We start from the raw sequence: 27,966 nt of genomic DNA, 5'->3' as shown, positions 1-27,966 counted from the left end.
GAACTTAAATCCTCCTTTTTCTTTTAATAAAAATCACTTTTTACTTATTTAGCCCAGAGCAAGTAATTAATTCCTGGGGGAGCAAACAGCTGTGCATCTCTCTATCAGTGTTATAGAGGGAGAACAATTTATGAGTTTACCCTGTATAAGCTTTATACAGAGTAAAATGGATTTATTTGGGGTTTGGATCCCATTGGGAATTGGGTGACAGGAGCACTAGAGACAGGAGCACTTCTTAAGCTGTTTTCAGTTAAGCCAGCAGCTTTTGGGGGACATGGTTGAGACCTGGGTCTGTGTTTGCGGCAGGCTAGTGTGTCTGGCACAACAAGGCAGGATACTGAAGTCCCAAGCTGCCAGGGAAAACAGGCTCAGAGGTAGTCCCAGAACATCAGGTATCAGTCCCAAGGGGATTTCTGTGACCCCAACCTGTCACACCCTCATCTGAGCCATTCCTGCTAGGTGACAAATCTGAGGAACTCCCCCAGACTGAGGTGTCAATAGAGGATGTTTTGGAACAAATTGATTAATTAAATAGTAATAAGTCACCAGGATCTGATGGTATTCACCCAAGAGTTCTGAAGGAGCTCATATACAAAAGGTGTATAACTGCTAACTGTGGTACATAATGAAAGGCCCTGAGATACTTTTTGGACTGCCACTGCACAGTGATCTAACAGAAGGTTAGAGTTCTGGGCCACGGTGCTCGAAGCACCACAGGTCCGGCAGGAGTACTCTAAGAAAAATGAGACTTACACACAGCTGAGAGTTACTGGCTTTACTGAAGGTTAGTGACCCACCCGCAACGGGGACTCCCAGCGTTGCAGTCACGAAGGCGGGGAACCCAGCACACCAGAGCTCTGCCTGGGACGGAATCCAACGGAGGGGTAGACAGTCAGCGTTAATAAGCATTACACAAAAACAGCTCATGAATATAGAATTAGGTACTTTTCAAAGGGGGGCTTTCCGCTACCTGGCGAAGGGCCATGCAAAGCAGCTGTGTCCTTCAAGACCTATCTATATTCTGCAATAACAAAGCAGCTGTGTCCTTCAAGAACTATATATATATCCCACAATAATGAAGCAGCTATCTATGTCCCACAGTAACCTCTCGGCTCGAGAAAGCGGAAGTTCCCTGGCTAGGCCGTAACAAAGTCTTCCGCAGTCCCTTACAGTTAGGAACCATTAGTAAAGGGAGAAACGAGACAGAAAATATCTCTGCATTAAAAACCCTCCAGAGCAGCTAATGTAACCTGACTTATAACATAACACGACCCTCATTGGGGCAGCGAATGTCACTCCTCACATTTTCAAGGTTACTGCTCTTGCTGCTCTTAAAAGCATCAAATATTAATTTAACAACATTTCACTGGAAAACTTGTTTATACTGCAGACTTTATAAACGGGAGTTTTTACAAATGAGCTTGAAGAGAAAGTCTAACTTTGGAGCAAAGATCTGTCCTTTATGTAACTGAGTCAATGGATTTCAGAGTAGCAGCCGTGTTAGTCTGTATTCGCAAAAAGAAAAGGAGTACTTGTGGCACCTTAGAGACTAAAATTTATTAGAGCATAAGCTTTCGTGAGTTACAGCTCACTTCATTGGATGCATTCGGTGGAAAAAACAGAGGGACTGGCTCTAATCCTGCAGGCACTTATGCATATATGTAAAATTAGATACATATCCTGTGAATGTTTGCAGGCACCAGACCATCACCAGCAATTACAGTAGAATCTCAGCATTACAAACATCCCAGGAATGAAGGTTGTTCATAACTCTGAACAAAACATTATGTGTGTTCTTTCAAAAGTTTACAACTGAACATAGATTGAATACAGCTTTAAAACTTTACTATGCAGAAGAAAAATGCTGCTTTTAACTATCTTAATTTAAATAAAAACAAGCACAGAAACAATTTCCTTACCTTGTCAAATCTTTTTTTTTTTTTAAAAAAAGTTGATGTTTTATACACCACTGTACTCTATTTGGTTCCCCCCACCCTTTTGTTATCTCTGTTGCTGCCCGATTACATATTTCCTGTTCCAAATGAGGCGTGTTTGACATGTCAGTATGTAACTCTGGTGTTCGTAACTCTAGAGGTTCTACTATAGCCATCACACAAAATTTAACTTAAAGTCAAATATTGATTAAGTTAATTTTTCCTACTGGGGACCAGGCTGATCCAACAGGGATGGGATAGGAGGAGCCTGGAGGGAACAAATTTTTAGGCCTCACTGGGGTCTTTGCAAAACCAAAATGACCAAAAATAAAAATAAGAAAACCCCAAAACGCCCTACTGACCAATCACTGAACATATATTAGGCTGCACCAAGCAGTGCCCAGGTCACCACAATCTAGAAATACAAGCCAGAGAAGACTACAACTCCCATGAGATATCAGGGCCCAGTGGGGAGCTGCACTAGAAATACACATTAGATGTTGCCACGGAAGATCGGCAGCTCTCAAGATAGATTTCAGAGTAGCAGCCGTGTTAGTCTGAGCTGTAGCTCACGAAAGCTTATGCTCTAATAAATTTGTTAGTCTCTAAGGTGCCACAAGTACTCCTTTTCTTTTCTCAAGATAGAGAAATTCTCCATCTGCCCCCCCAGCTAATTGGGAACCTTTTATTGGAAATTAGCCCCAGCCAAAATGGAAGAATTCTCTGTAGTCGTCCGGGCTGTCACCATAGCCTTTAGGAGACACTTATCTTAGTGACAAGAACAGCTGCTTTGCTCCCCACTTGTCTTGCCTGTCATCTGTCTTGAGGCTAGGCTAGTTTTGCTCTCCACCTCAGGATGAAGCTGAATTAATCCTCCACAAGCGTTTCCTTGCAGAAAGCACAACTCAGTAAGAAAAAGTTAGTGGCAGAGACAGCAATGGTATTTAGCTCTGGCTCTTGCTATTCCAGAGGAATTTTTCCTACACCCCTCGAGACGGTAATGGCTAACTGAAGAAGCTGCTCCTGCACCCAAAGCAACCACACTGCACAGCAGACTACTGTCCCTTCCCCTTGCCTTTATCCCAAAGAGGTCTGTACCTAACCAGAATACTCACGTCCTCTGAAGGAAGCTAGAGTCAGTGCAGACAAGGACCAGAGTGTAGTGACCAGTTATTCACACCCAGTGATGTGGAAGGCAGAGAGTTGAGGCCTGAGCATCTCTGATTGCAGGCAATTTGCCCTCCTGGAAGAGAACCATAATTCAGGAAAACTAATACTTTTCCTTCCCAGGCCATGACAACTCTCTGAGTGGGAAGCCAGGGCTCCCCCAAACTTTCACATGCCCCACTTAGGTTCAAGGACTTTTTTCTCATAGACCCCACCCTATGCTAACATAACATGTTTCTCTCCATAGACAAAAGTGTTTTCAACACTCTTTCAATACTTAGCTTAAGCAAATTTCCATTTGGACCTACTCCACAGCTCGCTGTCTGGTTTTCATCCCGCTGAATGGGCTCACGGTGGCTGCTCCTTCTCCTGGTCTCTCCTCCAGGTTGGTCATTCTCTCATCTGCCCAATATCATTAGAAACTGAAAAGAGAACGTAGGCCAGCACTGGCATGTGGAGGACAGATACGGGCAGTCAGATCACCTGGCTTTTGCTTCCTGGAGCCCCCTACTCATGTCCCCTCCAGCCTAGCCAGCACTTGAAGTGATCAGCTCTGGTAAGGGACTACAGTCCTGCAGGTCTCTCCCTACCCCCATCCCATCCCAAGCCCGGCCAGGATGCTCAGGTCCTCTGAAGGACCAGAAGATGATTTTATTTGGCTGTACTTGATAGTATGTCCAGTGACTCGCACCCAGGGACTTGGAAGGACAGACGAGGAATAACAGAGTGTCCCTAGTTGCAGGTAGGTTTTCCTCCTTCACATTCAGTCTTGAGGAGCAGGGTGATACTCCTTGCCCATTAACAGCCAAATGCAGGGCTCCAACCTCCCCAGGACCCATGCAAACAAGAAGCGTCTCTCTGCTGTCAGGGAGGCACCCTGTTACTCAGACACTGGGTAGAGACATCATTTCAGCAAAATACACAGCTGTTCCTCCTCCATCACCAGACAGAACTCTTGGGCTCCTCAGCTCCTGTCAAGTTGGATGTCCGGGCTGCTCAGGTCCTATTCTTCCAGCTCCTGATCTGGCTGGGCTGCTCCACTGGCCTGGACAAGTCCTCTGCAAGCAAAGCAAATAACCCAAGAGCCATCACTGCCGAAACGTGTGCTGGGGTGTGAGCTTCTTTTTCCCTGTCTCATCCACACCAGAGCAGACCTAGATTAAGAGAGAGAGAGAGAGTCAACAATGATTAAGATTATGTCACAGAGATCACAGAATTCATGACTTCCAGAGATCTCATGTAATTTTCCACCTCAGCCCTGGAGCTGCGAGATTGGAATAGTCAGCTGGTGGGGGCCCCATAGGTATCAGCCACTGGTGGCAGCAGGAGCCCCCTGCAGCCACGGGCGCTCCCACAGGCCCATGCCACAACAGATGGACCCCACATCACCTAGCTACTGTGAGCCCTGGGGGCCTCCCAGAGCTCCCAGCCACCACATGTGACAGGAAGACCCTGGAGCTCCCAGCTGCCACAGGCAGCCCTCAGCCACTGCAGGCAGCTGGGCAACAGGAAGACCTTGGAATTCCCAGCAGCCACAGATGGCAGGTAGACCCATGCCATTGCAGATACACCCCTGTAGCTCCCAGCTGCTGCATGTGGTGGAGGGACTTCAAATGCTGGATGGGACACAGCTCCCACAGCAGGCAAACCCCGCAGCTCCCAGCCATCACAGGAGGACCCCGTAGCTCCCACTTCCTACAAGTGGCAGAGGGACACAGGAGTGCCCAGCCACTGTGGGCAGGGCCCCACAGCTTCACCTGCTGCAGACAGCGTGGGAACCCCACAGCTCCAACAGGCAGACCCTGGAGCTACCAGTAGCCATGGGTAGTGGGGGAGCCCCCACAGGCCCACACCACTACGTATGGATCCTGCAGCTCCCAGCCACTGCAAGTGGACCCCAGAGCTCGCAGCCACTGCAAGTGGACCCAGAAGTTCCAAATAGCCATTGATGGCTTGAGGACCCTGCAGCCCCGCATCATTGCAACTAAACCCAGCAGCTTCTGGAGCTCTCAGCAGCCATGGGTGGCAGGGGAGCCCCCACAAGCCCATGCCACTGCAGATAGACCTTATAGCTCCTAGCTGCTGCAAGCAGACCCCAGGCAGTCCTGAGTTGCTGCAGGCAACAGAGGGAGCCCCCAGCTCCCAGCCACTGCAGGCAGACCCTGGAGTTCCCAGTCACCATGGGTGGTGGGAAAAGCCACAGCCTCATGCCACCACAGATGGACCCCATAGCTCCCAGCCACCATGGGCGGATGCCAGAGCACCCAGCTGCCACATGTGGCGGAGGAATGTTGTGAAGGCCAAGACTATAACAGGGTTCAAAAAAACTTGATGAATTCATGGAGTATAGGTCCATCAATGCATAGGCGCCAACTTTTGTCGACCCCAGTGGATGTTGCCTTCCCCCCCTCCCCGCCCTTCTTGGATCCCTCTTCAAATCCCGGCAGCACTCAAGGTAGGAGGCAGAGGAACAGAGGCCGAGGTGAGCTGGAGGGAGGGGGAGGTGCAGAGATGCCAGTGGGTGCAGAGCACCCAGCCATTTTTCCCCGTGGGTGCTCCAGCCCCGGAGCACCCATGGGGTGCCCACACATTCATGACTTTTATTAAAAATAAAAGAGAAATCTTAGCCTTAACAATGACGGGTCAACATGCAACCCCCTTTCCCAACATTTTAGCCCCTTGTAGCAAATATGACCCTACCCCCTCTCTAGGATGCTACTGACACTAGAACGACCTAAAAACCACTACTGATAAATACTATTGGTTGGCACCCCATTGCCACCCATATTTCTATGCGTCTGCTGGCCAAACCCTCCCCCCAAAATCTAAACCCCACCCTCTACCCGGAACCCAACTTGAACCAAAAATTGCTAACTTTTACCCTATAACCTGGTCCCCAACCCTAAACCCCTTAAGCAAAACCGCTGCCCAATCCTCTAACTCCAAACCCAATCCCTCTAAGCCTGACACCGCTCTAACCCAGAGCCCAGTTCCCCACTCCCACGCTTTGCAACAACAGCGCAAACCCCCGAGGAATCCTGCTTCTTACAGGCTGCCCGGTTCCTGGGACTTCGCTCACAAGCACCGAAACGGATACTGCAGCTACAAACATCCCACGCCCGCCGCGAGCAGAGCCTCCGCTCCCACCCCAGCGTCTGCGGCCATGGACCTGCGGCTGCGCGCTCCAGCCTGGCGATTTCCCGCCTTCCGGTCTGCGACTCCAACCGGTCCCGGGGCTTCGAGATGCTTCTAAGCCGCGGCACCTGCAGCGATCTCCGCCCCCAGGCAATGACAGCCCATTGGCTGCCACCTCGGTCAGAAAACATCCCCTAGCGACAGCCCATTGGCTGCCGGAAAACCCCCCGCGCGCAAACGGACGCGACCTGTGAACACCCACGGGCCCTGCGGCTTTTCGCCAGGCAGGACGGCAGCGCCCGCTGCTCTGGTCTCCGTTCCTCCGCCCAGGCGGCCGGAATCAGCGCCGCTCGGCCTCGAGCTCCTTCTCGCGGGCGCCCGCCGAGTTCCGACCGCACAAGGCCATAATGGCTCCGCCCCACATTGCTTTCAGAAAACGTCACCTAGTGACGGCCCAATAGGAGATTAGCTCTGTCAGAAAACGTCACTTAGTGAGGGCCCTATGGGAGATCAGCTTTCAGGAAAACGTCACCTCACCAGGCCCAATGGGAGATCAGCGTTTAGAAAACGCCGGGCAGGCCGGCAGCGCGGCTGTGCTCAAAGCGCGAGACAGCGAGCGCCCAGCCCCCGTCACGTAGCGGCTCTTTGACGCTAACCGGCCCGATGCTGTTTCTCCAATCTCAGAACTGCCGCACGCGCACCTGCTGCCCCACGGGCCGCATCACGACAGCGCGCATAGGCCGCGGGCAATTGTAGCCCTCAAGACACCCCATCCACAGAACATTTCAGAGCAAAAAGGAGAGCGACGCAGTCTCTAAACCCGCTAGAAACATCATTTTAAAACGCCACCTAATTTCCGAAAGCTTTTCTCTCTGTCCTGTTTAAAGCGCTCAGCACGCGTTCCCCATATCGGGCAACGGGCTTCAAAGTCAGGGTGACCATACTCCCAGCCAGTGGCAGGCTCTGCCCAGGCAGGCTTGCAATAAGTTACATTAAAAAATATGGGTCCCAACCCCAAAACTTGCTCAAATTTTACCCCAAACTGCCGGCTTTTAATATGCAAATAAGATCCTGCCGCGCTCAATCAACTCTCCGTGCTCTCCAGCGGGAGCCTGCCGCCAGAGACCTCGCTCAGTCAATTCTCCCTGCTCTCCAGCAGGGCTCGCTCCCGTACCTTTCTCGCGTCAGCTTCAGGCCCCAGGTTCACAAATGCATCAACCATGTGGGATTCTAGCGGATGAATGTCACTTACTCACCTGGGTTAGCAGTTGAGGAATGCGGCTGCATACTTGGGATATTATTGCAAAGATACAATTAGAATTTCTGTTAGACAATTTTAAAGGCAATTTATATTTGGTAACAATCTTATTTAGTGAAAGCAATGCTGTCGTGATAGCACGGTTACTGGGGCTACAAAACACTTTCCCTCCTGGGTGAAACAAGAAGTTAGAATTAGAAAATTACACAGTTTGTTCCAATGTTGGTATAGGTTTAATTTCGCTTATGTGCAAGGTTTGTTTAAGACTGACTGTTTGGTTTATTGTTTTGGTAGGGTTACCATTTTCAAAAAAAAGGACACTCCACAGGGGGTGGTATTTGCTCTTGCCCCCGACCCCACCCCAACTCCACCCCTTCCCCAAAGTCCCCATCCCAACTCTGCCCCCACCCTGCCCCATTTGACCCCTTCCCCAAATTCCCACCCAAGCCCTGCTTCCTCCCCTGAGCACGTCTTGCTCCCCTCTTCCCCCTCCCTCCCAGCCATGCGAAAGAGCTGTTTCACGGCACAAGCGGTGGCAGCTGGGGGGGGGGGGGGGAAAGCAGGCACTCTCTCAAGTGATCAACATTCACTTTCTTTCTTGAATGATCAACTCTTCTTTGGGGAAATAATAATGGCAAATCCTGGACATTTTAAAATATTTAAAAATTCCTCCAGGACGGCGATTTAAGAACCAAAAGCCAGACATGTCTGGGAAAATACGGACCTATGGTAACCCTAGTTTTGGTTTGTTTGTTTTTTTAATTGACGTTTACAGGATTCGAATGTCTGACATGCATACCAGTTTTGGCATAGTTCTGCATATTTTTATACAGTTTTGGCCAGTATTCAGCTATTCAATTGCTTTATAGGTGGTTTTAAGAGTAGGACTTATTTATTTTGTTATTTTATCATTGTGCTGTAGCACACTTTTTTTGATTATTTATAGCATATAGGGTTTTATTATATATATATGGGTTTTTTTTAAACAAAATAGCTTTTCTTAATGTTTGGGTTTTAAATTAAGCATTGTTCGCAGTTTCAAACGTTGCTTTAGATTTTTGGTTTCTGATGGGATATTTAAGAGGATTTCGGATTTAATACTAAAATTTGGACAGATTTAGATTATTTAGATGGACTTGGAGTATATCCTGTTTACTATTTTATTTTAATAAAGGTTATATTACTGTAAACCCTGGCCAGGGGGGAGAGGAGATGAGCTGGCCTTTAACAAGGAGCAGAGGCATGGTCACCATGAGGAGTGGAGCCAGGTGATGAAGGGGGAACACCTCCCCAATTTTTTTTTCTCTAGCCCACCTCACCCGCCACCTATCCACCAAACGGCAAGAGGCTGATGCCACACCAGCGGGACACTCTGCATTACCCCGACAGGCCACTGGGTGCCACTGCTGCTCCAATGAAAACACCTTTTGTGCATTACCCCAATTGGCCACCAGGTGTCACTGCTCCTCCGTGGGAGACACCCCCTCCCCCCCACTCCCGAGCATTACCCCGATTCGCCACTGGGTGCCACTGCTGGTCCAAGGGAACCACCTTCTGTGCATTACCCTGAGTGACCACAGGATGTCGCTGCTGCTCCAAAGAAATGTGCTCAGTGCATTACCCTGCCTGACCACTGGGTGTCACTGTTGCTGCAAAGGAAACGCACTCTGTGCAGGTTTCAGAGTAGCAGCTGTGTTAGTCTGTTTGCAAAAAGAAAAGGAGTACTTGTGGCACCTTAGAGACTAACACATTTATTTGAGCATAAGCTTTCGAGAGCTACAGCTCTCTTCATCGGATGCATACTCTGTGCATTACTCCAACTGGCCACCTGGTGTTACTGCTACTCCATGGAAAACACTACGCTCTGTGCAGTACCTAGACTGGCCACTGGGTGCCACTGCTCCTCCATGGGAGACGCACACTTTTCATTAGCCCAACTGGATAGCTCTCTGGCCACCCAGCTCTGACGACAGTACCACCACCAGCAGCATCGCAGAAGTCCCCACACAATTGTATGCGCCGCCCAGAGCAGACAGAGGGTTCAGGGTGCCCCACAGCAACCCAAACAGACCCACTCTGCCCCAGGCTCCTGGGCCCTGCCGCCCATGGTTGATGCTCCCTGAGGGCTCTGTGAGAGCCAGGTTACCCTACCTGGGCAGCTCTTGGGGGCTGCAAGCAGACAATGGGTGGCAGGAAGCTGAGGGGCAGCCACAGCCCCAGGACAAAAAGCAGCAGCAGAAGGAGGAGACAAGGGACCACCCCAGTTGCCCATACCATGGCACCAGCCAGCACATCAGTCACCCCCCACTGCCCAGCTCCAGCCTCCAACCGGGCCAGGAGGAGGGAAATGCAGGGGTTAGGGGAGGAGGTAGGGCCTCCAATTAGGCCCAGACCTGAGTGAGGCTTTTGGGTGCAGCAGTACTGGAGCTGTAGGGTGACAGTGCATCTCTGGGCATCTCTAGTCTCAGCCCCTTTTCTCTTGAGCCTGAAGCCATGACTGAGTTCACACCTCTGGGGCCCAGACCCCATAGCCCTGAAGACACCCAATCAGCCACTCTTGCTCTGGGATCCCATTACAGCAACAAGAATCTTCCCAAGTCTCCATGAAGATGGGAGAGGAGTGACACCTTGAGCCTAGCAGGCAGCATGAACTCTCCTCAGCATGGCATGGACCATCCCTGGGGCAGACAGATCCTATATGACCCATAGGAGACTACGGGGGACAAGAGAGTGCATCCCACTGAGCCTGACAGGAAGTGTGGACCCTCCCTCTGGGTGGCATTGGGGCAGACAGACCCTCCCCCAAGATGGATCCTCACCAGTCCATGGGAGACTACAGGGTGCCAGGGAGTCATTACCCAGGATGTTGCTCTGTTGCAGGCTCTCCATGTGCTACACTGTGATCTCCAGCAAGTCAGCTTTCTCCAGCTTGGATTGCTGCAAGGAGTGGAGGGAGGCACCATTAACGAGTGATGGCAGGTACAAGGATTTAGGAACTCAAGGTGTTGGGGTGTCACAGGTGGGACAGTGCCACGTGTGTCCGTCCATCCATCCCTCGCCCCCCCCCCAATTTGGGCAGTGACCCCTGGTTGCTATTTCACACTTTAAGAAAAGAGCCAAATGCCGCTGTTTGTCACAGGGTAATTTTATTTAACATAGAGCATTCTTCATCAGAAAGCACCTGCCCAAGCCGGCACAGTCTCACTGATGACAGCAAACACCCCAGAATAGGGGTGGGCAAACTTTTTGGCTCAAGGGCCACAGTTGGGTGGGTAAATTGCATGCAGGGCCAGGAATGTAGGGCTAGGGCAAGGGGTTGGGGTGCAGGAGGGAGTGCAGGGTGTTGGGGGGCAGGAAGGGGCTCAGGGCAAGGGGTTGGGGCAAGGAGGGGTGCAGGGTGTTCAAGGGGGCTCAGGGCAGGGGTGCAGGCAGGAGTGCAAGAGGGTTCTGGTAGGGAGTGGGGTGCAGGAGGAGTGAGGCAGGGGGCTTGGGGCAGGGGGCTAGGGTGCAGCAGGGGGTTGGGGTGCAGCTGGGGGCTCAGGGCAGGGGGTTGGGGTGCAGGAGGAATGAGGCAGGGGGCTAGGGTGCAAGAGGGGTGCAGGAGAGGATTGGGGTGCAGGAGGCTAGGGTGCAGGAGGGAGCTCAGGGCAGGGGCTTGGGTGCAGGCTCAGGCCCAGTGCCGCTTACCTGGCGCGGCTCCGGGGTGGCAGCACCACACACCAGGTTCCCTGCCTGCCTGCCCTGGCCCCGCGCTGCTCCCAGAAGCGGCCGGCACCACGGCACAGAGAGCTCCTGCTCTGCCCTGGCCTGCAGGCAGCTCCCCCGAAGTTCCCATTGGTCGCGGTTCCCATGGTGGGTGGCGAGGGCAGCACGCGGAGCCCTCCGTCCCCCTCCTCTCCCAGAGGCCGCTTCTAGGAGTGGCAGGTGGCCCGCGGCGCCACAGGGGTGGAAATCCCCGGGCCAGATCTGGCCGCAGGCTGTAGTTTGTCCCCCCCGCTCTATAGAGTTTCCCCCTAGCCCGGGTATTATCAGTCCCCAGACAGATCACCCCACTCTGTCACTCCCACGGACCTGGGCCAGACTTCTGCACTAGGATCCAGATCAGGGACTCTCAACACGGCATCTCAGGTCTTCAGTCTCCCAGCCCCTAACTGCTCCTTCCCGCACCGCCCGCTGCCTCCGACCGTCTCCCGCGGGCGGCCTCGCACGGGCCCCGCCCCGGAAAGGGAAAATCCCGGCCGGCTGGGCTCTGCTATGACCCATGGCAGCTAGAGGCCAGCGGATACTATGTCTCCCATGGTGCCCTGGGGCCCGCCCTGGCTGATGGGAGATATAGGCTAACAGTCATTGATTAGGCTGCTCAAAGCTTATGCTCTAATAAATTTGTTAGGCTCTAAGGTGCCACAAGTACTCCTTTTCTTTTCACTAATTACTTTGCATCCTTTCCCTACAACAGGCCCCTTGTGTGTTACTCCAATCACCTTTCCACGATTCTCCCTACAAATACAAACACATCCCCTTTACTCTACACCATTTGCTCATATTCCTTGAAACTACACCTCTGCACATCCAGAGTCTCCCACATGCATTCCCCCTAAAACTACATGCTTGTCTTCTCCCCATCTCTGACTGCATCCCTAACACCAACCGTACATATTCTTGTCCCAGCGGGTTACTGCAAACTCCAAACTTCTCCCTGTCTGCTCACCCAAAAGCAAGTCCCTGCTGAGTACTTTTGCAAACTTCTCCCCCTTACAAGTCTCTGTCAGCACCTTATACTCATCCCTGCATGCTCCCCCTAAAAAAAGTCCCCCTTCAAACCTTCCGTAACCAAGTCTCCCTCATGTACCCCTGCTGAACCTTTTTAATGTGTCTCCACATACACATCCAAGTGCCCTCTTCCCTTCATCTGCTGTACTAAATAGCTCCCTCCTCCACCACTAATCTTCCTGAGCTCATATCCCAAAATAGGAACGGAGGGATTCCCTTAATCATTTTCCTATGTGCTACCCTCAACTCATCTTAGCCATCTCCATTTGCAACCTTCTCCACTCTGCCACCATACCTGCTCTTGCAAATATCTCTAGGTGTGTGTGTCTCCTTAACACTCCCTAAACTATTCTTCTCATGCTCCCCCAATAGACAGCTCCTTAGATGCTCTAAATTATCCCCCATTCCCTTCAGTTGTTCATGAATGTTCCCACCCCATATATCCTTCCTCTTTCCTCTCTCCATGTTCCAGGGGATAACAATATTACTTTTTATACAGCACTTTTTTCCTATCTATTCATACATTAAGTTGTCAGTTTAAAGATAATGGGCCACTGGATGAGGCTCAAGAATATGTAGCATTGTTCATAGGTTTTCTAGGACCAATTTGTTGTTGCATGATGCGCAAGTGGCTTTTGCTATATAGCCATCACTATATAAAACATTTTTACATAAGGTCACGTAGCTGCTGGAGGCCTGCACACCCTACAGGAGGCTAGTTTTCTATTTTTTTTTCTCCACAGCAATGAAGGGCACATATGTGGAAAACCACTATACAAAAATTAAGAGTACCATTTATTATGTATAACAACCATAACCATGCTGGAAGTGTAGGATTCTTTACCTTAGTATTAGGGCAGGGGTTCTCAAACTAATGGTCAGGATCCCACAGGGTTTTGCGAGGTGGTTACATTGGGGGTTACGAGCTGTCACCCTCCACCCCACACCCTGCTTTGGTTCCAGCATTTATAATGGTGTTATAAATTTAAAAACACTTTTTTTTTAATATATTTAAGGGGGGGGGTTGCACTCAAAGGCTTGAAAGTGGTCACCGGTAAAAAAGTTTGAGAGCTACGGTATTAGTGGAATCAAAGACACAATGTATCCTATATAGACTTGATACAGGATATGGGACACTAGATTAGAAATAAAAAACATGTCTCAGCATAGGCTACATCCTATATCAAGCAGAATTAAATTTCCATACAGGGAGGTCTAATGAGTTGCATCACTTTACAGGTTAAAATGTCTACCAAAGCTATTGCAGAGGCAGGTGGAAAGGAAGAGCCAAGAGCACAAGGTATACACCAGAGAAAGTAAAGAAGGAACAGAGCTATTTCACGGAGGCAACTAATGCTGCTGGAGTGTTACATCACCCACACCACAAACTTGTATGGGTGCATTCCCCCCACCGCTTGCTTCTCTCTGAAAAGTGGTATATTACAGAAGAGATGGACTGATAGGACTAGTCTAGTCACACAGCAACTGCTGAAGGCTTCACCTCTCATTAACTATTATTCCACTACTACAGTATATTGAAAATTCCATAAGCTGTTAAGTGTAACAATTGGGGTTTGTTTGTTTTTTGATTTCTGGCTATTCAAACCTTTTCAACAAACTCCAAGACATGTGAGGTGAGGACACAAGATACTGTTTATAACTCGCATTTAGTTTAATAAGTTAACAAGTTCAGGCCATTACACAGCAATGGAAGTCAAACATTTACAAAGGTGAAGAATTTCATTAGTTTGATCTTTAAATAAAATCATTGTACTTGAATCTCTTAAATAGCTAAACACTTCCTATTTTTCTTTGCATTGAAATCTGGGGTTAAAATAATCCACCCACAAAGAAGGCATCAAAGTACAAAAGAGCACAAATGTGGGGCACTAGCTCAGGCTCAGTGTGGGTGTTGGCTCCAGCACCTGTACAAGTGAGCAAAGCAAGCAGATACCTGTGAAAGGAGTCCTGGGCTGAGGGGCACTCATGTAAAGGAGCTACAATATCACAGGGTATACACCAGCTTATTTTATTTTATTTTTAAATCAGGGGTTTCACTGAATCTCTGCTACGAAAGCTATGACACTTTCACTGTATATTTGTTATGTACAGGAAGGGAAGAAAAAAAAAAAAGACAGCTGAAAGGAACAAATACGATCTAAGTTACAGTTGCTGTCTCATCTGGGATCAGACTAGCTTGCTAGTTGCCCACAAGCCCCCAGCTCTATGGATTTGAAATCTAACCCAAAGAAAAATGTTTTCACAGGAAACAAGTCTCTAAGTAATGATTAACTCAGAGGAAATAGAAGAAAACTTCCATACACACACACACACACACACACACACACGAGAATATGCTGTATATATGTACATGCATATTTTAATTTGAAAAGAAGCAATTAACTTAGCTGAGTAAAGAGTGAACAATTTGCAGAGGCTTGTTTACAACTTTTCAGTATCCACAGCTTCACCACACTGTTATTTGTCCCATTCTCTGCCTGGATGTAGTCCCCCTTCCATTACCTTTACTCATCTGACTGAATTCAACAGATATTTGTAAGAAGTACAGTTTTTTTTCCTCTCTCTCTCTCTTTTTTAAAAACATACCACATTACAAGAAATGCCTATGGGAATGGGGAGGATTGCCAGTATAGGAACACCACAAAGTCTGTAAAGGCTAGTAATCAGACCTACTGATTATACCGCTCCTTTTCAATCAGTTCATATCATAGCCACCCCCCACCCCCAAACACAAAAAACTTGGTTCCATTAACATGCAGCTTTTTGAAATAGCCTTCAAAAGAGAGATCTCCATAACACTGCCTGTTGTATTTAAGCCTGTATGTGTGTGTCCCTTAACATTTAAAGCTGCACAGCATTCCTTATCTATGCATGCAGTTTCTATTGACTTCAGATGGGATTGCCTGTAGACTGAGGACAGAAAATGGACTTTAATTTTTCATCTATAGGCTTAAAAACAGCCCTGCCAGCCAATTAGAAAAGGATATTCAAATTAAAAGCTATTTTAAAATGAATTTCATTAGCTGTGTGTTATTACCGTCATATTAGACACTGACATTCATTTGCATTGTGTATTTTTTTTGCATTAGCGTCAGGCTAGGCAATGACACTGCAGTTTCATTTTGTTTAGAATCACTTTCACTTTTTGGTTCTCAAATGGCCAGCAGAATGTTGCACTATATGCACATCAGATATGCCAAAAGAGTGCAATTCTTCCAAAAGAAAAAAAGCAAACCCTAAAACGTTACATTAAATTTTCCTCCCACGCACATCAAAACACTGATATTTGGTAAAGAACCAGTTTTTATTAAATGTAAGTGTTTAACCCCAGTGACCCTTTAAGGAGATGCTCTGCAGCTTTAATCTAAAAAGTGCAAAATAATCTTCATCCTTATGGATCCAGGTGGTTATACCACAATTACTGTGATAGCACCAAGATGAGCAGTCAAGTGGTTGAGGGAATAAACAACCCATTGAGGGTACTGCAGCCTCTGTGAAAGATAGTTTACACAGCAAACATTTCAAAGCAATAAGTACAAGTAGAGAAAGAAAAAGTTAGATCTTTTAAGACTTAAGGATCAGTTTTGAAAATAAAATCCTGTAAGACCTGCTTCTTAAACACATCAAATTCTAGAAGTGTTTGGATGCTAAAGACGTACATGGCCTCTTTCACCTGTAAGTATGCTAAAAGTAGCTCAGTTACTTGACCTAATCCCACCTAATTGTGAGGTGGAAGCATCACCATTCCTCATATATCAAGTAACCAGAAGTACACAAAAAGGCATGGGCAAAAGTCTCACAATCTACAGCTCGTGCATGGTAGCAGCTACACATGAAAAATTACTGAGTACAAATGTGAAGATGCAGAAAGGAGCGGAATGTGTCATTTAACCAAGACGATAAAACGGAGCAACCCTGCTCTAAGAATGTGATCACCTAATTATCAGATAATTTAAATAAAAGTTCATAAGAAAGTAAAGACGTGACTCCTAGTTTAACCCTACTAAGGAGACATCCACCATGCCCTGCAGCCATCTGCAAGGGGCTGTCTGGGTGTACTGAAGTGTCTGGATTTTTACATCTGAAGAAGCATACAATGAGCTGCACTGGCATTTTCACAGCCAGGTACTCTCCAGCAGAGACAGCCCATTCCATTTGTTGTTTAAGAAGAATTTAAGCTCAAATCAAACTTATGAAACAGTTAAGTTGCAGCTCAGAAGTTGCTTAAAGTCATGTTCAGCTCATAGTTTATGTTCAGTCTAACCTCAAACATGGGTATTTTACTATGTTCAGCCTTCCAGGGAAGCTGCTATAGTGTCCCTGGAAGGGTTTCACAGGTAGCTACTGGAGAAATACTGATGTCGTCTGACCTCAGAACATTAACCACTTTTAGCCTCAAACTACCTCCCAAAAGTTGAGAGAAACAAAAACAAACAAAACTAAGAACGAGGCAGATGGAGGATTTCCAGTCAGGAAAGCCTACAGCTTTGAGACCACAGAGGAAGGTGAGCTGTGACAGAAAAGTGGGTTGTACATCTTTCTATGAGTGCTCCAAAACTGCCAACATGCCCCAATTGAGATCTTGCCACAGTCTCCATCAAGGAGCTCATGTTTCAGTGACAGATAGCAGGTGCTGTGGGCCGATAATGAGTGGGAAGGAGTGGCATAAGCATGATGGTTTCTCAGCAAGGAAGGAAAAGGGAGAAAAATAGAAAGGATGTTGAGACTGAACAGACTGTTCAGGACCAAAAGCTGGGGAAAGAGGAGGCTACTGGTCAGCAAACTGGACCAATTGTTTTATACTGTACACACCCTAGTCTAGCTGGGGTGAGCGGGACAATGCTAAAGAGCACCTCTAACTTAAGTGCCCCACTCATTAGCTTTCAAATCATAGCTGTGTACTCTGGATCCTATCCAGAACCTAGTGCTGCCCTGAGCCCAGAAACATGAATAGTTCCTGGCCCTAAACTCTTCACAATTATACCCTGCTAACCCCCTTCTAGTCTTTTGATGTGCCCCACGATCACTGTTCAAGGATTTTCCTATAGACGGGACTTCATCTGTAATTTTAACAAAACCTAGTAATTGTTCTGCAATCACCCAGGAGTAATTTTTTCAACATACAAGCTGCCCCTTCCCCTTGTTTTAAATAAAAAGTACATTCTGAAGCTTCTAACCCCTGCCACATTCAGGGCAAAGTCTGCCTGTCTACTTGATTCTTTTCCATGCAATGAAGTTGAAGGCCTCTGCATTTCTTAGCATCATTTCCTCTGCCAATACAAGACAAATTGAGGACATTCATATTACTTGAAAGAAAGATACGTATTCAGAATCAGATTTGGAGGAGTCGTCATCGTCGTCAGTGCCATCAGGAGCCACTAGGGAAAGATCCATTTTAACAAGTCAAATCTTTTCTGTGGAGGACTTTACCTTTATTCTTTCAAATAAAGAATGGGGCATGTGGGCCACTAAAATGAACTTCAAGCTACATAGCAAACACTCCTCCAGCACAAATCTATCCCTCATTTTCCGAGCATCATGTTTGTCTTCAGAGTAGAGCACCCATGGACCACAACAGCTGTGCACAGTGCAAGGACCTTGCATTCTACAAGGCCAAATAACAACATCTGCTCCTCCAGTGTCCCCAGCCATCTCTGTAGGGAAAGGAGACCATATGTACAAAGACTAGCTGCCGGTCCAGACAGCTAAATGTGGTGGATATCACATTTGGGGGAGCTACATCTATGGATCAGTTCATCTTTCTATAACACCCTGGCAATAGAGGGAGCCTCATGTCCTGCTAGCAGCTGCTGCTGTAGTGATAATAAGATGACTTTTGAAAGGACCCAGTTGTCTTGCAGAGTCTCACCTAGTGTTCCCTTCTTCTGGAAAGTCCTTTCATTTAAAAGAAAAATCCGCAACATTCTCTACAAAACGGGGGGCACTGTTCAAATAGCATAACTGGTTTATGGAGTTACTCTTTCCCCTGCAGCGAACAGGTGTTACTCCTCAGTCAGACCATGAACTTTGTACCATGCAGAAGTACAGTGGAGGAGCCCTGATCTTCCATAGATTAACCCCTTTTCCCCAAAAAAGTTAGTCAAGGGTTTCTTTTGTCATATAGTTAAAGATTTCAGGAACAAAGGAGCTAAGTCTTAACCCTGGAGCAGACACCTCGGAGGCCCCGTCCCCTTTCTAAGAGGTCATTTGGAGAAGTCAAAGGTGCAAGGCAATCAGGAGGACATGGAGTCATTCCACCAGTGCCTAGAGAAGTCAGAATGACTGCTTAGCAAGCTATCAGGGCTTCTGTAAGTGCAAATGGGTCATGATATCCGTAAGAGGCAGAAACAGGGTGGATAATCAACCTAAGTTTTGGGTTCATAACTCCCTTACCTCCTCAACCAATATAAAGGACCAGGGGAGGTGAGGTGTCTCCCTCAGCTGAGGGAGGAAGGAATTGGATTGTAGTTCGCAGATACCTGGGGTGGGAAAGACACAGTGACAAAGGGGCTTCAATGCAATTTTTCATCCCAGCCTTAGTTCTCGCCCATTGATGTCGTGCTGCCGTTGGCCTTGGGTTTTGACTTAGACTTAAAGGAGAAGCGCTTAATGAGGCGCCGGGAGATGCTGCTGGCTTTCTTCCTGGTGGCAGAGCTGGTGCTGGCACTGGACAGGTCATCATGCGACTGGCTCAGGCCTGCTTCCTTCTGCTTGTTCTTCCGCCGGAAGATGAGCTTGGTGCCGCTCCGGAGAAAGCTGACTGGAGAAAGAGACAAAATGAAGAGGAAGACAGACATAACAATGCCCTGTCTTGGGAGCTTTCAACAAAATGGTTACGTGCTTTTCAGACATCTTCCTGTGAAGGACCATCATCAATCCCATTTTACAGGTTTATGAAGTACAACAGAAAAGGGACATGCAGAGAGTCAGTGCCTGAGCTGTGACTAAAACCAGGGACTCTGAAGTTAGTCCTCTGCTCTAACCACTAGACTACAAAGTCTCCTCTCTGGAGAAAGAATGACACATTCACAGGCCAGCAGAAGAGTTGCAACTTAGCTAGGTACTAGTCACCTATTTCCTACTATCCTTGAGCTTCCAAACATGCAAGGCAGATCTTGCCCCTCTCTGGAAGTTCTTCCATTCAGCTTGGTCTTGTGGTAATTGGTGCCATACCCCTTCTCCATACCTGGGATGGAACAGATGGCCTAGATTTGAATTGGGGAGGGTCAGTGATCCAGAACTTTTTAAAGACTGCCTTCTTGTTTTGCACAATCTCAGTGTAGTAGAAAGGAGAGCCCGAGACATGAGGCCTGGTATAAGTGCCTGGTGTAAGATCTAAGGCCTGAACTGAAGTCAGACCCTGCTGAAATAAAGCAAAGTTTGCAAGATTCCAGCTATAAGCAGAAGTCAGGTGCTGTTACAAAACATGCCTATTTGCAAGTTCACAGAACCTTGGCAAAAATAGGGCTGGTACTGCAAAAACACAAGCACTCCATGCCACTAAGTATTCATGTAAACAAAACACATTCCAGAAAGTTAATGCCAGAACACCCCAATACCAAGATATGGTGTAAACACATTCCCCGAAGACGGTAAAGGGACACACTGGCCCTCTTAAAGATAAGGTCAGGACGACAGCAGTGATGGACAGAGATGCTTTGATCTTACCAACATGTACAAGGTAAAGGGTAGTAATTAACCATGTCAGAAGGGCAATATTTAACTTGTTTGTATCAGTGTATAAAGAGTGGTCTCAGAAGGGATGGCTTTGTCTGGCCGAGAGGGGAATGGCAAATCCCGCCATTCACTGAGCTGGTCCATTGTAATGAGCATACATGCGTTAGTGGTCCTTCATTAACAATAAACCTGGCTAGGCGCCTTTGCTATGGAACAGAGTCTGTGGTCTTTTTGGGCAGTTTGATCGAGGTCTGTTGTGTTAGCTACCTGCGCAGAGCTGGGATAGCATACACTGAGAACACACACACACACACACACAGAGCCAACAACTGACACTCAGATTTTTAAGTAATGGCAGGTCTACACTTCAAATGCTGCAGCACTTCAGTGAATACGCTATGTCTACAGAAGAGTTTCTCCCGTCAGTGTAGGTACTCTACCTCCAAGAGGTGGTAGCTATGTCGACAGAAGAATTATCCCATCAGCTTAGTGTTGTCTTTGCCAGGGGGTTAGACTGGTATTGCTGTTTCACTCAAGGGGCTGGTCTACACTACACGGGGGGAGGAGGGGAGAAGTTTTGCAACTTCAGCTACGTAAATAATGTAGCTGAAGTCGACGTACTTAGATCTACTTACCGCAGTGACTTCACAGTGGTGTGTCGATGCTCTCCCATCGATTCCCCTTGCGCTTCTTGTTGAGGTGGAGTACCGGAGTCAATGCTGGAGTGATCAGTGGTCTATTTATCACGTCTATACGAGACATGATAAAATCGACCCCCACTGGATCAACTGCTGCCCGTCGATCCAGCCGGTAGCGTAGACAAGCCCAAGGATGTGGATTTTTCACATTTCTAAGTGACCCTAGTTATATTGATCTAATTTCCTGGTGTAGACCTGGGCTAAATTGGTAGCAAAGATTTTCAATGTTGCAGAGAGGAACTTGAAAATGTGTGACTGATGAAGCAATGTCTGTATCTACACAGAGTCTCGGACAATACCTCAGAGAAATGTGAACTGCCCTACTATTGTCAAAAGGGTGACCTCAGACAATACTTTTGATATTTAAATATTGAAAGCATTAGCTATTTTGCTAGTATCACAAAACATTTAAGGAATGAGAGGGAGGATCATGTTATCAAGATCTGCACACAAGCTATTCTGAGTGACATGTATTTTGTTGGCATTTGGGAGAAAGACATTACTCCTCCTAGGGTGACCAAACATCCCGATAACATCAAGATGGTCTTGATATTAGGGGTTTTGTCTTGTATATGTGACTATATACCCCCACCCCTGAAAAGAAGTCCCCCAATTTTTCACACTTGCTATCTGATCACCCTACTCCATAATATGACCTGAGAAGCCAAAAGTCCAGAGAGAATAAGAATAAAGCTCTGGTCCCAAAGGGATCCAGTCTCAGAGAGAACAGCAGGGCATCCAAGTCTTTCCATCAGTCAGCCCCAACCCTAGGGGCCAGATCAGCTCCAATGATGGGTTTGGGGAGCTAGGTGGATTCTTCCCTGGCTCTTCTCAAACTGGGGGTTGTGACCAATGTTCCCTCTAATTTTTTCCATTCATGTGCATAATAAATTTTGTTATGTGCACCAAGATGTGTGGATGTGCACCAACCGTAGAAACAAAAAACCTAGATATAGTATATATTTTTAAAAAGTTACCATTGGGATAATTACTCCAGCCCCGACAGGTTAGGCATTTTAGAAATCACTCCTCAAAGAATTAAGCGTAAGAGAAATAAAAATTACGAAATGCAGAGACCAGTCAAAAAACTAAAACAACACACTTTGAAAGAATAAAATTACAGAGAATTTGTGCACATTGCAGGAAGTATAAAGAAGTAACGATAACATCATCATCAACATAAGTATGTGTTTGGAGGCGAGTGTGAAAGAGTGTGCGCGCGCTGTGCGCTGGGGAAGTTTCCGAGAGACACTGTGCACTGTCTCTTTAAAGATACTCACTGAATGCTCTTCTTCTCTGTCCTAAGCCCCGTCTCCCCTCCCTTGCTCTGTGGAGATGGGGTACATGGGCAGAAGGGGGGAGTGAAGAGAGACAGACCGACCGACAGTGCTGGCTGCTGGGGAAGTCTCAGACTGTGTGTTGTCTCTAAGGCACTCACTCACTGGGAAGGCTGGTTCAGACCTCAGACCCAACAGCTCTCTCCTGTTCCATGTTCTCAGCCAGGCTGTCCCCTCTCCCTTCTCTGAGGAGATAGGGTACGGGGGTGGGGGTGGGGGGGGGGGACACCCTGACATCAGCACCGCCCTCACCTCCCGCTCTGCACAACCAGCAGGAGGGTCCCAAGAGCAGCTGCAGGAGCAACATGGCGAGGGGCTCCTGAAGACACACCGCCAGATATGCACGGCTGTGCTAATCAAGTGCATGGCCTTTGAATCACTCCTCGGCGGCCACCCAACCGCACAGCCTAGAGGGAACGCAAGTCGTGACCCTTCACGGGGTCACGAAGTTATTATGTGGGGGTTGCGAGCTGTCAGCCTCCACCCCCCAAACCCCACTTTGCTTCCAGCGTTTATAATATAGTGTTAAAAATATTAAAAAAAAGTGTTTTTAATTTATAAGTGGGGGGGGTCACACTCATAGGCTTGCTGTGTAAAAGGGGTCACCAACATAGGCACTGACCTACACCAACATAGCCCAGGGGTTCTCAACTTTTTTCTTTCTGGCCCCCCTCCCAACATGCTATAAAAATCTCCACGGCCCACCTGTGCCACAACAACTATTTTTTTGCACATAAAAGCCAGGGCCAGCATTAGGGAGTAGCAAGTAGAGCAATTGCCCAGGACCACACATCACAGGGGGCTCCCGCAAAGCTAAGTTCCTCAGGTTTCATCTTCAGCCCAAGGTGGTAGGGTTCAGGGCCTCGGGCTTCAGCCCCATGTGGTGGGGCTTCGGCTTTCTGCCCTGGGCTCCAGAAAGTCTCTCATAGGCCCTGTTTGGTGGATGCCCTGAAACCTTCTCGTGGCCCTCCAGGGGGCCCCGAACCCCTGGTTGAGAACCTCTGCACTAGCCTACCTCTGAGCAAGGGGGAGTGGGGAAGAGATCAGCTCAATGATTTAGCATGCCATTTCTTCCTTATCTTTTTCACCCTTTTGTCTCCATTTCCTTATTGGTGATTACTGGAGCTAGCTCTTTGCTAGTGACCACAATGCACCTTTATCTCTCAGGCTCATCGATATGGGGGCAAGATTCTCTTCTAAAACAAAAAACACACCACTTTTCCATAGTTCATATTTTGCTGAATTTCAGCTCATTAGTTTTACATCCATGACAATGGGTCTGGGGAAGTTAGGGATGAGTTCAGGACCATTTTCTTACGTTTAAAATGGGGCTCCAGCGCAATTTTCCTGCCTCGTTTGCAGACCACTAATCAATATTTAGCCTAGGCAGAAGTGTTTGGTTCTTTTACCTTAACTACAGCAGAACCTTCATCCCATAATTCACATACATACACCTACCACCACATACACCCAACACCAGCTCCAACTCTCATCAAAGCTTGAAAAGACACTATAGCAGGGGTGGCCAACCTGAGCCTGAGAAGGAACCAGAATTTACAAATATACATTGCCAAAGAGCCACAGTAATACGTCGGCAGCTTCCCCACCCCACTCCCAGCGCCTCCTGCCCACTGGCAGCCCAGCTGATCAGTGCCTCCCCACGCCTCCCGATCAGCTGTTTTGTGGCATGCAGGAGGCTTGGAGGAGTGAGGGCATAGCAGGCTCAGGGGAGGGGACAGGAAGGGGTGGAGTGGGGGCAGGGCCTGTGGCAGAGCCATGGGTTGAGCAGTGAGCACCCCCGGCACACTGGAATGTTGGCGCCTGTAGCTCCATCCCTGGAGTTGGTGCCTATACAAGGAATCGCATATTAACTTCTGAAGAGCCACATGTGGCTCTGGAGCCACAGGTTAGCCACCCCTGCGCTATAGCAAGGTCCCCCATGAGACAGTCTTTGTAATTTGAGCTATACCTGCAGAATACTTACTAGTGAGTTAGTCTTAAAAATTACACTATACTTTTCTGGTGTTTTGTAATGTATCCTGCTCACTTACTCAGTTGAGTAATTAGCAAGATCTCCTAGCTAGCAGCATGAATTATAGTACACCGTTCACCTTGATTTGCTCACAAGAAGTGACTGCCTTAAAAAAAAAAAAACAAAACAAAACCCAAAACCCTTATGGAAGTAGCTGCAACTACTCATTCAGAACATTTCCCTCCCGCTCCCCATTACAAAATCAGTAACACAGAACACGCGTAAAATTGACGTGATCTACACGTCGGACGCTAGAGGAAGAATGTTGCACTGCCAAAGTGTGAGACTATCATGTCATCCCCCAGGCCCTGCTGTGCTGAACATTGCTCATTCAGCCTCACCTTTATGGTCTTTTAAGCTCCTGGTCTCGAGGGCTCCTGTGGAGCCAGTTTCAGATTCCACATCCTCCACAGAAGGTCTCTCAGAGATGTCTGATCGTGTTGTCTCATCCAGCTCCTGACTAGCTCTCTGTCCTGAGAATGATGCTTCCAGCAGCTGAGATGGCTCAGTGGAGCTCTGGGGGTGGTCGCACATGCCTGCCATTATGGAATATCCATGCACGGTGGCCTCCATAGATGCAGCATAACCAAGAGAAAGTGCCATTTCATCTTGGGCAATTGGTACCTGAAGGGGATGCAAAGGTCAAAGACAGAAGTTGAGAGTTAAAGTTCACAAATTACCTTCGTCTCCATTGGGCCATCTCCTCCCCTCCTTAAAAATAAAGAGCCCAAGCCACTCTTACTAATTCTCCCATCTAGGAGGAAAATGAGCTTCTTGGGCCTGGATGGAGAGGAGAAGCTACACAGTTCTATTTCAAAACACTAAACTGCCCCATGAGAGGAACATCAGGTGGGACTCTGAGGCTCAGGACGGATGGGCTTTGCGCATGTTCTTAAGAACTGTGAAACCCCATGTTTTGATGCTCAAGCCTTCAAGTTCTGTTTCCTCAGAGGAGCCAATGCCCCAGCGTACTGCTAGGAGAGTGTATGTTTGTATAGTTGCCATTATTTGGCGAGATAAATTTGAAGTGCATGGAACTCATAGCACAGCATGGTTCTCGTTCTCTTCCTCCTCCTCCTCCTCCTCCTCCTCTGTCCTCCAGCCAGGGACATCTGATGAAATCCCATTCCCCCTCTCTAAATCCCCCATGAAGATTCAATTGGACACTGCATCATCTTCACTAACTTCCTATCCTACTGCTGTGACCTATTGAACCCCCGAAGACAGCTGCATTTCAGTGATGGCAATGTGCTTTGAGATCCTTTGTGGGGTGATACTACATGACCGCAGGTCATTATTCATCACAAACAGATTTCTTCTTATACGAGATCCCCGGCAGGGCCAAGCATCATGACACCCATAGCCCTATTAACCCTCAGTACACAACTTCGGGGAAGAGGTACCAGATCACCAGTTACCTTGGAAACTCCAGAGATGATAAGTGTGCTGCGTTTTGTTGGGGTCTTCTTGGCAGATTTGTTATTCGTTTCAGTCAACTGCCTGATTGCTGTCTCGGCCACAGGATCCAAGCCATTGGACATGTGACTGTCCCCTGAACACAAAAGAGGAAACAACCCCTGGACATAATTGCAGCACTCCTGAGCAGAGATAAGTCATCTCCAGACTGAGATGCATTACTAGTGGACCGAGTGAGTGAGTGAGTGAAACAGGCCCAAGAAGAGGAGTTACCACAGCCTTTCCTCAATGACCTGCATGATGCGGGAGAAGGAAGTCTTGGAAGAGTAGACAGCTGAATTGAAAAACTTAAAAATTCATAGTCCCAGCCACTCATGGGCATCAAAGTTCCCCTAGAACTTTTTGTAAATTATTAGGTGTTTGGTTGCTTGTGTCCTGGCACAAATAACTGACTCTGGTAATTGCACTTTGCCTGCTTAAATCCACCATGCAGTTTCAAATGGATACGAGATTCTGCTTCACTTCCTGTCCTAAACTGTCGTGAAGATTTGTTTTATACTGTTAAACAGCTGGTGTGTTCCATTTCAGAGATAAGAAACTATCCATGTGTATACAACCCGTGAAGCACTTTGGGATGAGATGCCTTACAAACATACAAGATTGATGACACAGTGTCTGGAAGGAAATTAGGGAGTGTAGTAGAAATAGAGCCTGAGACATGAGGCCTGTATGAGGGGCTTGCTGTAAGGTCTAAAGCCTGAACTAAAGTCAGGCCCTGCCGAGATGAAAAAAAGTTACCTACCTATCGTAACTCTGGTTCTTCGAGATGTGTTGCTCATGTTCATTCCCAGTAGGTGTGTGTGCGCTGTGTGCGTCATCATCAGAAGGTTTTTCCCCTAGTGGTGCCCGTCAGGTCAGTTGTGAAGCTCCCTGGAGTGGCACCATTATGGCAGTGAATACAAGTCCTTGCTAACCCACCACCTCTTCAGTTCTTTCTTGCCAGATACTCTGACAAAGGGGAGGCAAGTGGATCTTGGAATGGACTTGTTCGTAGAGAAAATTCTTAGGAGCCGGCGACTGTCTCGCCGAGCCTTGGCCCTGGGTAAAGGAGGACTGTGGAAGCCTTCTCCTGTTACTCCTACCCCGCCTCCTGTTATAGTCTTTCCTCGGCTGAGAGGGGCAGAAGCAGATGCTAAGGCTTGAAATGCTTCCTTTGCGGGGCCGGCATATGAAACCCCAAGGACTTCAAAGTCCCTCTACAGCAGGGGTGGGCAAACTACATCCCATGGGTCGGATCCGGCCCGCCAGTCATTTTAAGCCAGTTCTCGAGCTCCCTCTGGGGAGTGGGGTCTGGGGCTTGTCCCACTCTGGTGCTGTGGCGCTCCAGCTGGGGAGCGGAGTCGGGAGCTGTTCCACATGGCTCCCAGAAGCAGCTGCAAGGCCCTGCTCTGCTGCTCCAGCTAGGAAGGAGGGTTAGGGGCTGCTCCAAACGGCTCCCAGAAGCAGCGGCATGGCCCCGCTCCAGCTCCTACATGTAGGGGCAGCTAGGGGACTCTGCTCTGCATGCTGCCGCTGTCCACACAGCTCCCATTGGCCGGGAACGGTGGCCAATTGGAGTTGCAGGGGTGGCACCTGCAGACAGGGCAGTGCGCAGCGGTTTTGCATAGGAGCCGGAGTGGGGACATGGCGGCTGCTTCCGGGAGCTGCTTGAGGTAAGCATGGCCTGGAGCCTGCACCCCCATAGCCTCTCCTCGTGCCCCCAGCCCCGATCCCCCTCCTACCCTCCACACTCCTTGATCCTAGCCCGGAGCACCCTCCTGCACCTCAAATCCCTCATCCCCAGCCCCACCCCAGAGACTACGCCCCTAGCCGGAGCGCTCATCCCTCCTCTCCCCTCCCCCCCACACTATACTCCTTCGCCCGGAGCCCCTTCCCACACCCTGAACTCCTCATTGCTGGCCCTACCCCAGAACCCTCACCCCCCCTGCACCCCAACCCCAGTTTGGGAGCATTCATGGCCCGCCATACAATTTCTATTTCCAGATGTGGCCCTCAGGCCAAAATGTTTGCCCACCCCTGCTCTAGAGTCCTTGAGTCTATGGAGCTTAGAGTCTGTCTATTCAGTGAAGAGACCCACACCATCAAAGGGCAGGTCCTGTATAGTCTGTAGGACCTCCAGGGGGAGGCCCAAGACTTGTAGCCATGAGCTGCGCCGCATGACAATGGCTGTGGACATTGTACGGGTGGCCAAATCCACTGAATTTAATGCAGCCTGCAAGGAAGTCCTTGCCTTCCTCCAGAACCTCCCTAAAAAGTCAGATCAGGCATCAGATGAAAGTAGCTCCTTAAATTTGGACAGGGAGTTCCAAGCCAGCTCCTCCTGCCCCTGCTCATGGAGGCCTGGGGCCTCAGGCTGCTCTGCTCCCCGGGCTCCCAGGCGTGGGGGTGGGGGGGGAACCGCCCTCCAAGAGTTAAAACTATAGCAGCTAAGGACTGCCTGCTCATTAGTTGTTTGAAGCTG

General features: G+C 48.4%; 1 protein-coding gene and 2 long non-coding RNA genes across 13 annotated transcripts in view; 1 reads left to right on the top strand and 2 right to left on the bottom strand.

Annotated features, from left to right (window-relative positions):
- Positions 1-12,303, bottom strand: part of LOC119846831 — a 30,228-nt gene extending 17,925 nt beyond the window's left edge. Inside the window, exons 1-3 of the long non-coding RNA XR_006276637.1 lie at positions 11,566-12,303; positions 10,314-10,431; positions 3,050-4,255 (exon numbers count right to left, since the gene is read on the bottom strand). This is a non-coding gene — a long non-coding RNA (uncharacterized LOC119846831). The remainder of the gene's footprint in view (positions 1-3,049; positions 4,256-10,313; positions 10,432-11,565) is intronic.
- Positions 418-26,846, top strand: LOC122457204. The gene is made up of 5 exons (XR_006276638.1): positions 418-428; positions 9,527-9,533; positions 9,838-9,849; positions 22,634-22,640; positions 26,708-26,846. It is a non-coding gene; the product is annotated as an uncharacterized LOC122457204 (long non-coding RNA).
- The window catches only part of C2CD2L (C2CD2 like), a 37,870-nt gene continuing 23,816 nt past the window's right edge, over positions 13,913-27,966 (bottom strand). For 6 of the 11 annotated variants that reach the window (XM_038381008.2, XM_038380999.2, XM_043500921.1 and 3 more), the window contains 3 exons: positions 25,448-25,581; positions 24,371-24,653; positions 13,913-19,045 (listed from right to left, as the gene is read on the bottom strand). In XM_038381008.2, the coding sequence (XP_038236936.1) occupies positions 18,822-19,045; positions 24,371-24,653; positions 25,448-25,581 (641 nt within the window). In that variant the 3' untranslated portion in view covers positions 13,913-18,821. Of the gene's footprint in view, positions 19,046-20,238; positions 23,194-24,370; positions 24,654-25,447; positions 25,582-27,966 lie in introns of those variants that run through there. The other 5 variants (XM_043500925.1, XM_043500924.1, XM_043500923.1 and 2 more) reach the window with 2 other exon arrangements.

The sequence above is a fragment of the Dermochelys coriacea genome, chromosome 22 (assembly GCF_009764565.3).
Source record: "Dermochelys coriacea isolate rDerCor1 chromosome 22, rDerCor1.pri.v4, whole genome shotgun sequence".
Lineage (NCBI taxonomy): Eukaryota > Metazoa > Chordata > Testudines > Dermochelyidae > Dermochelys > Dermochelys coriacea.
This window is presented reverse-complemented; position numbering and strand designations above follow the sequence as displayed.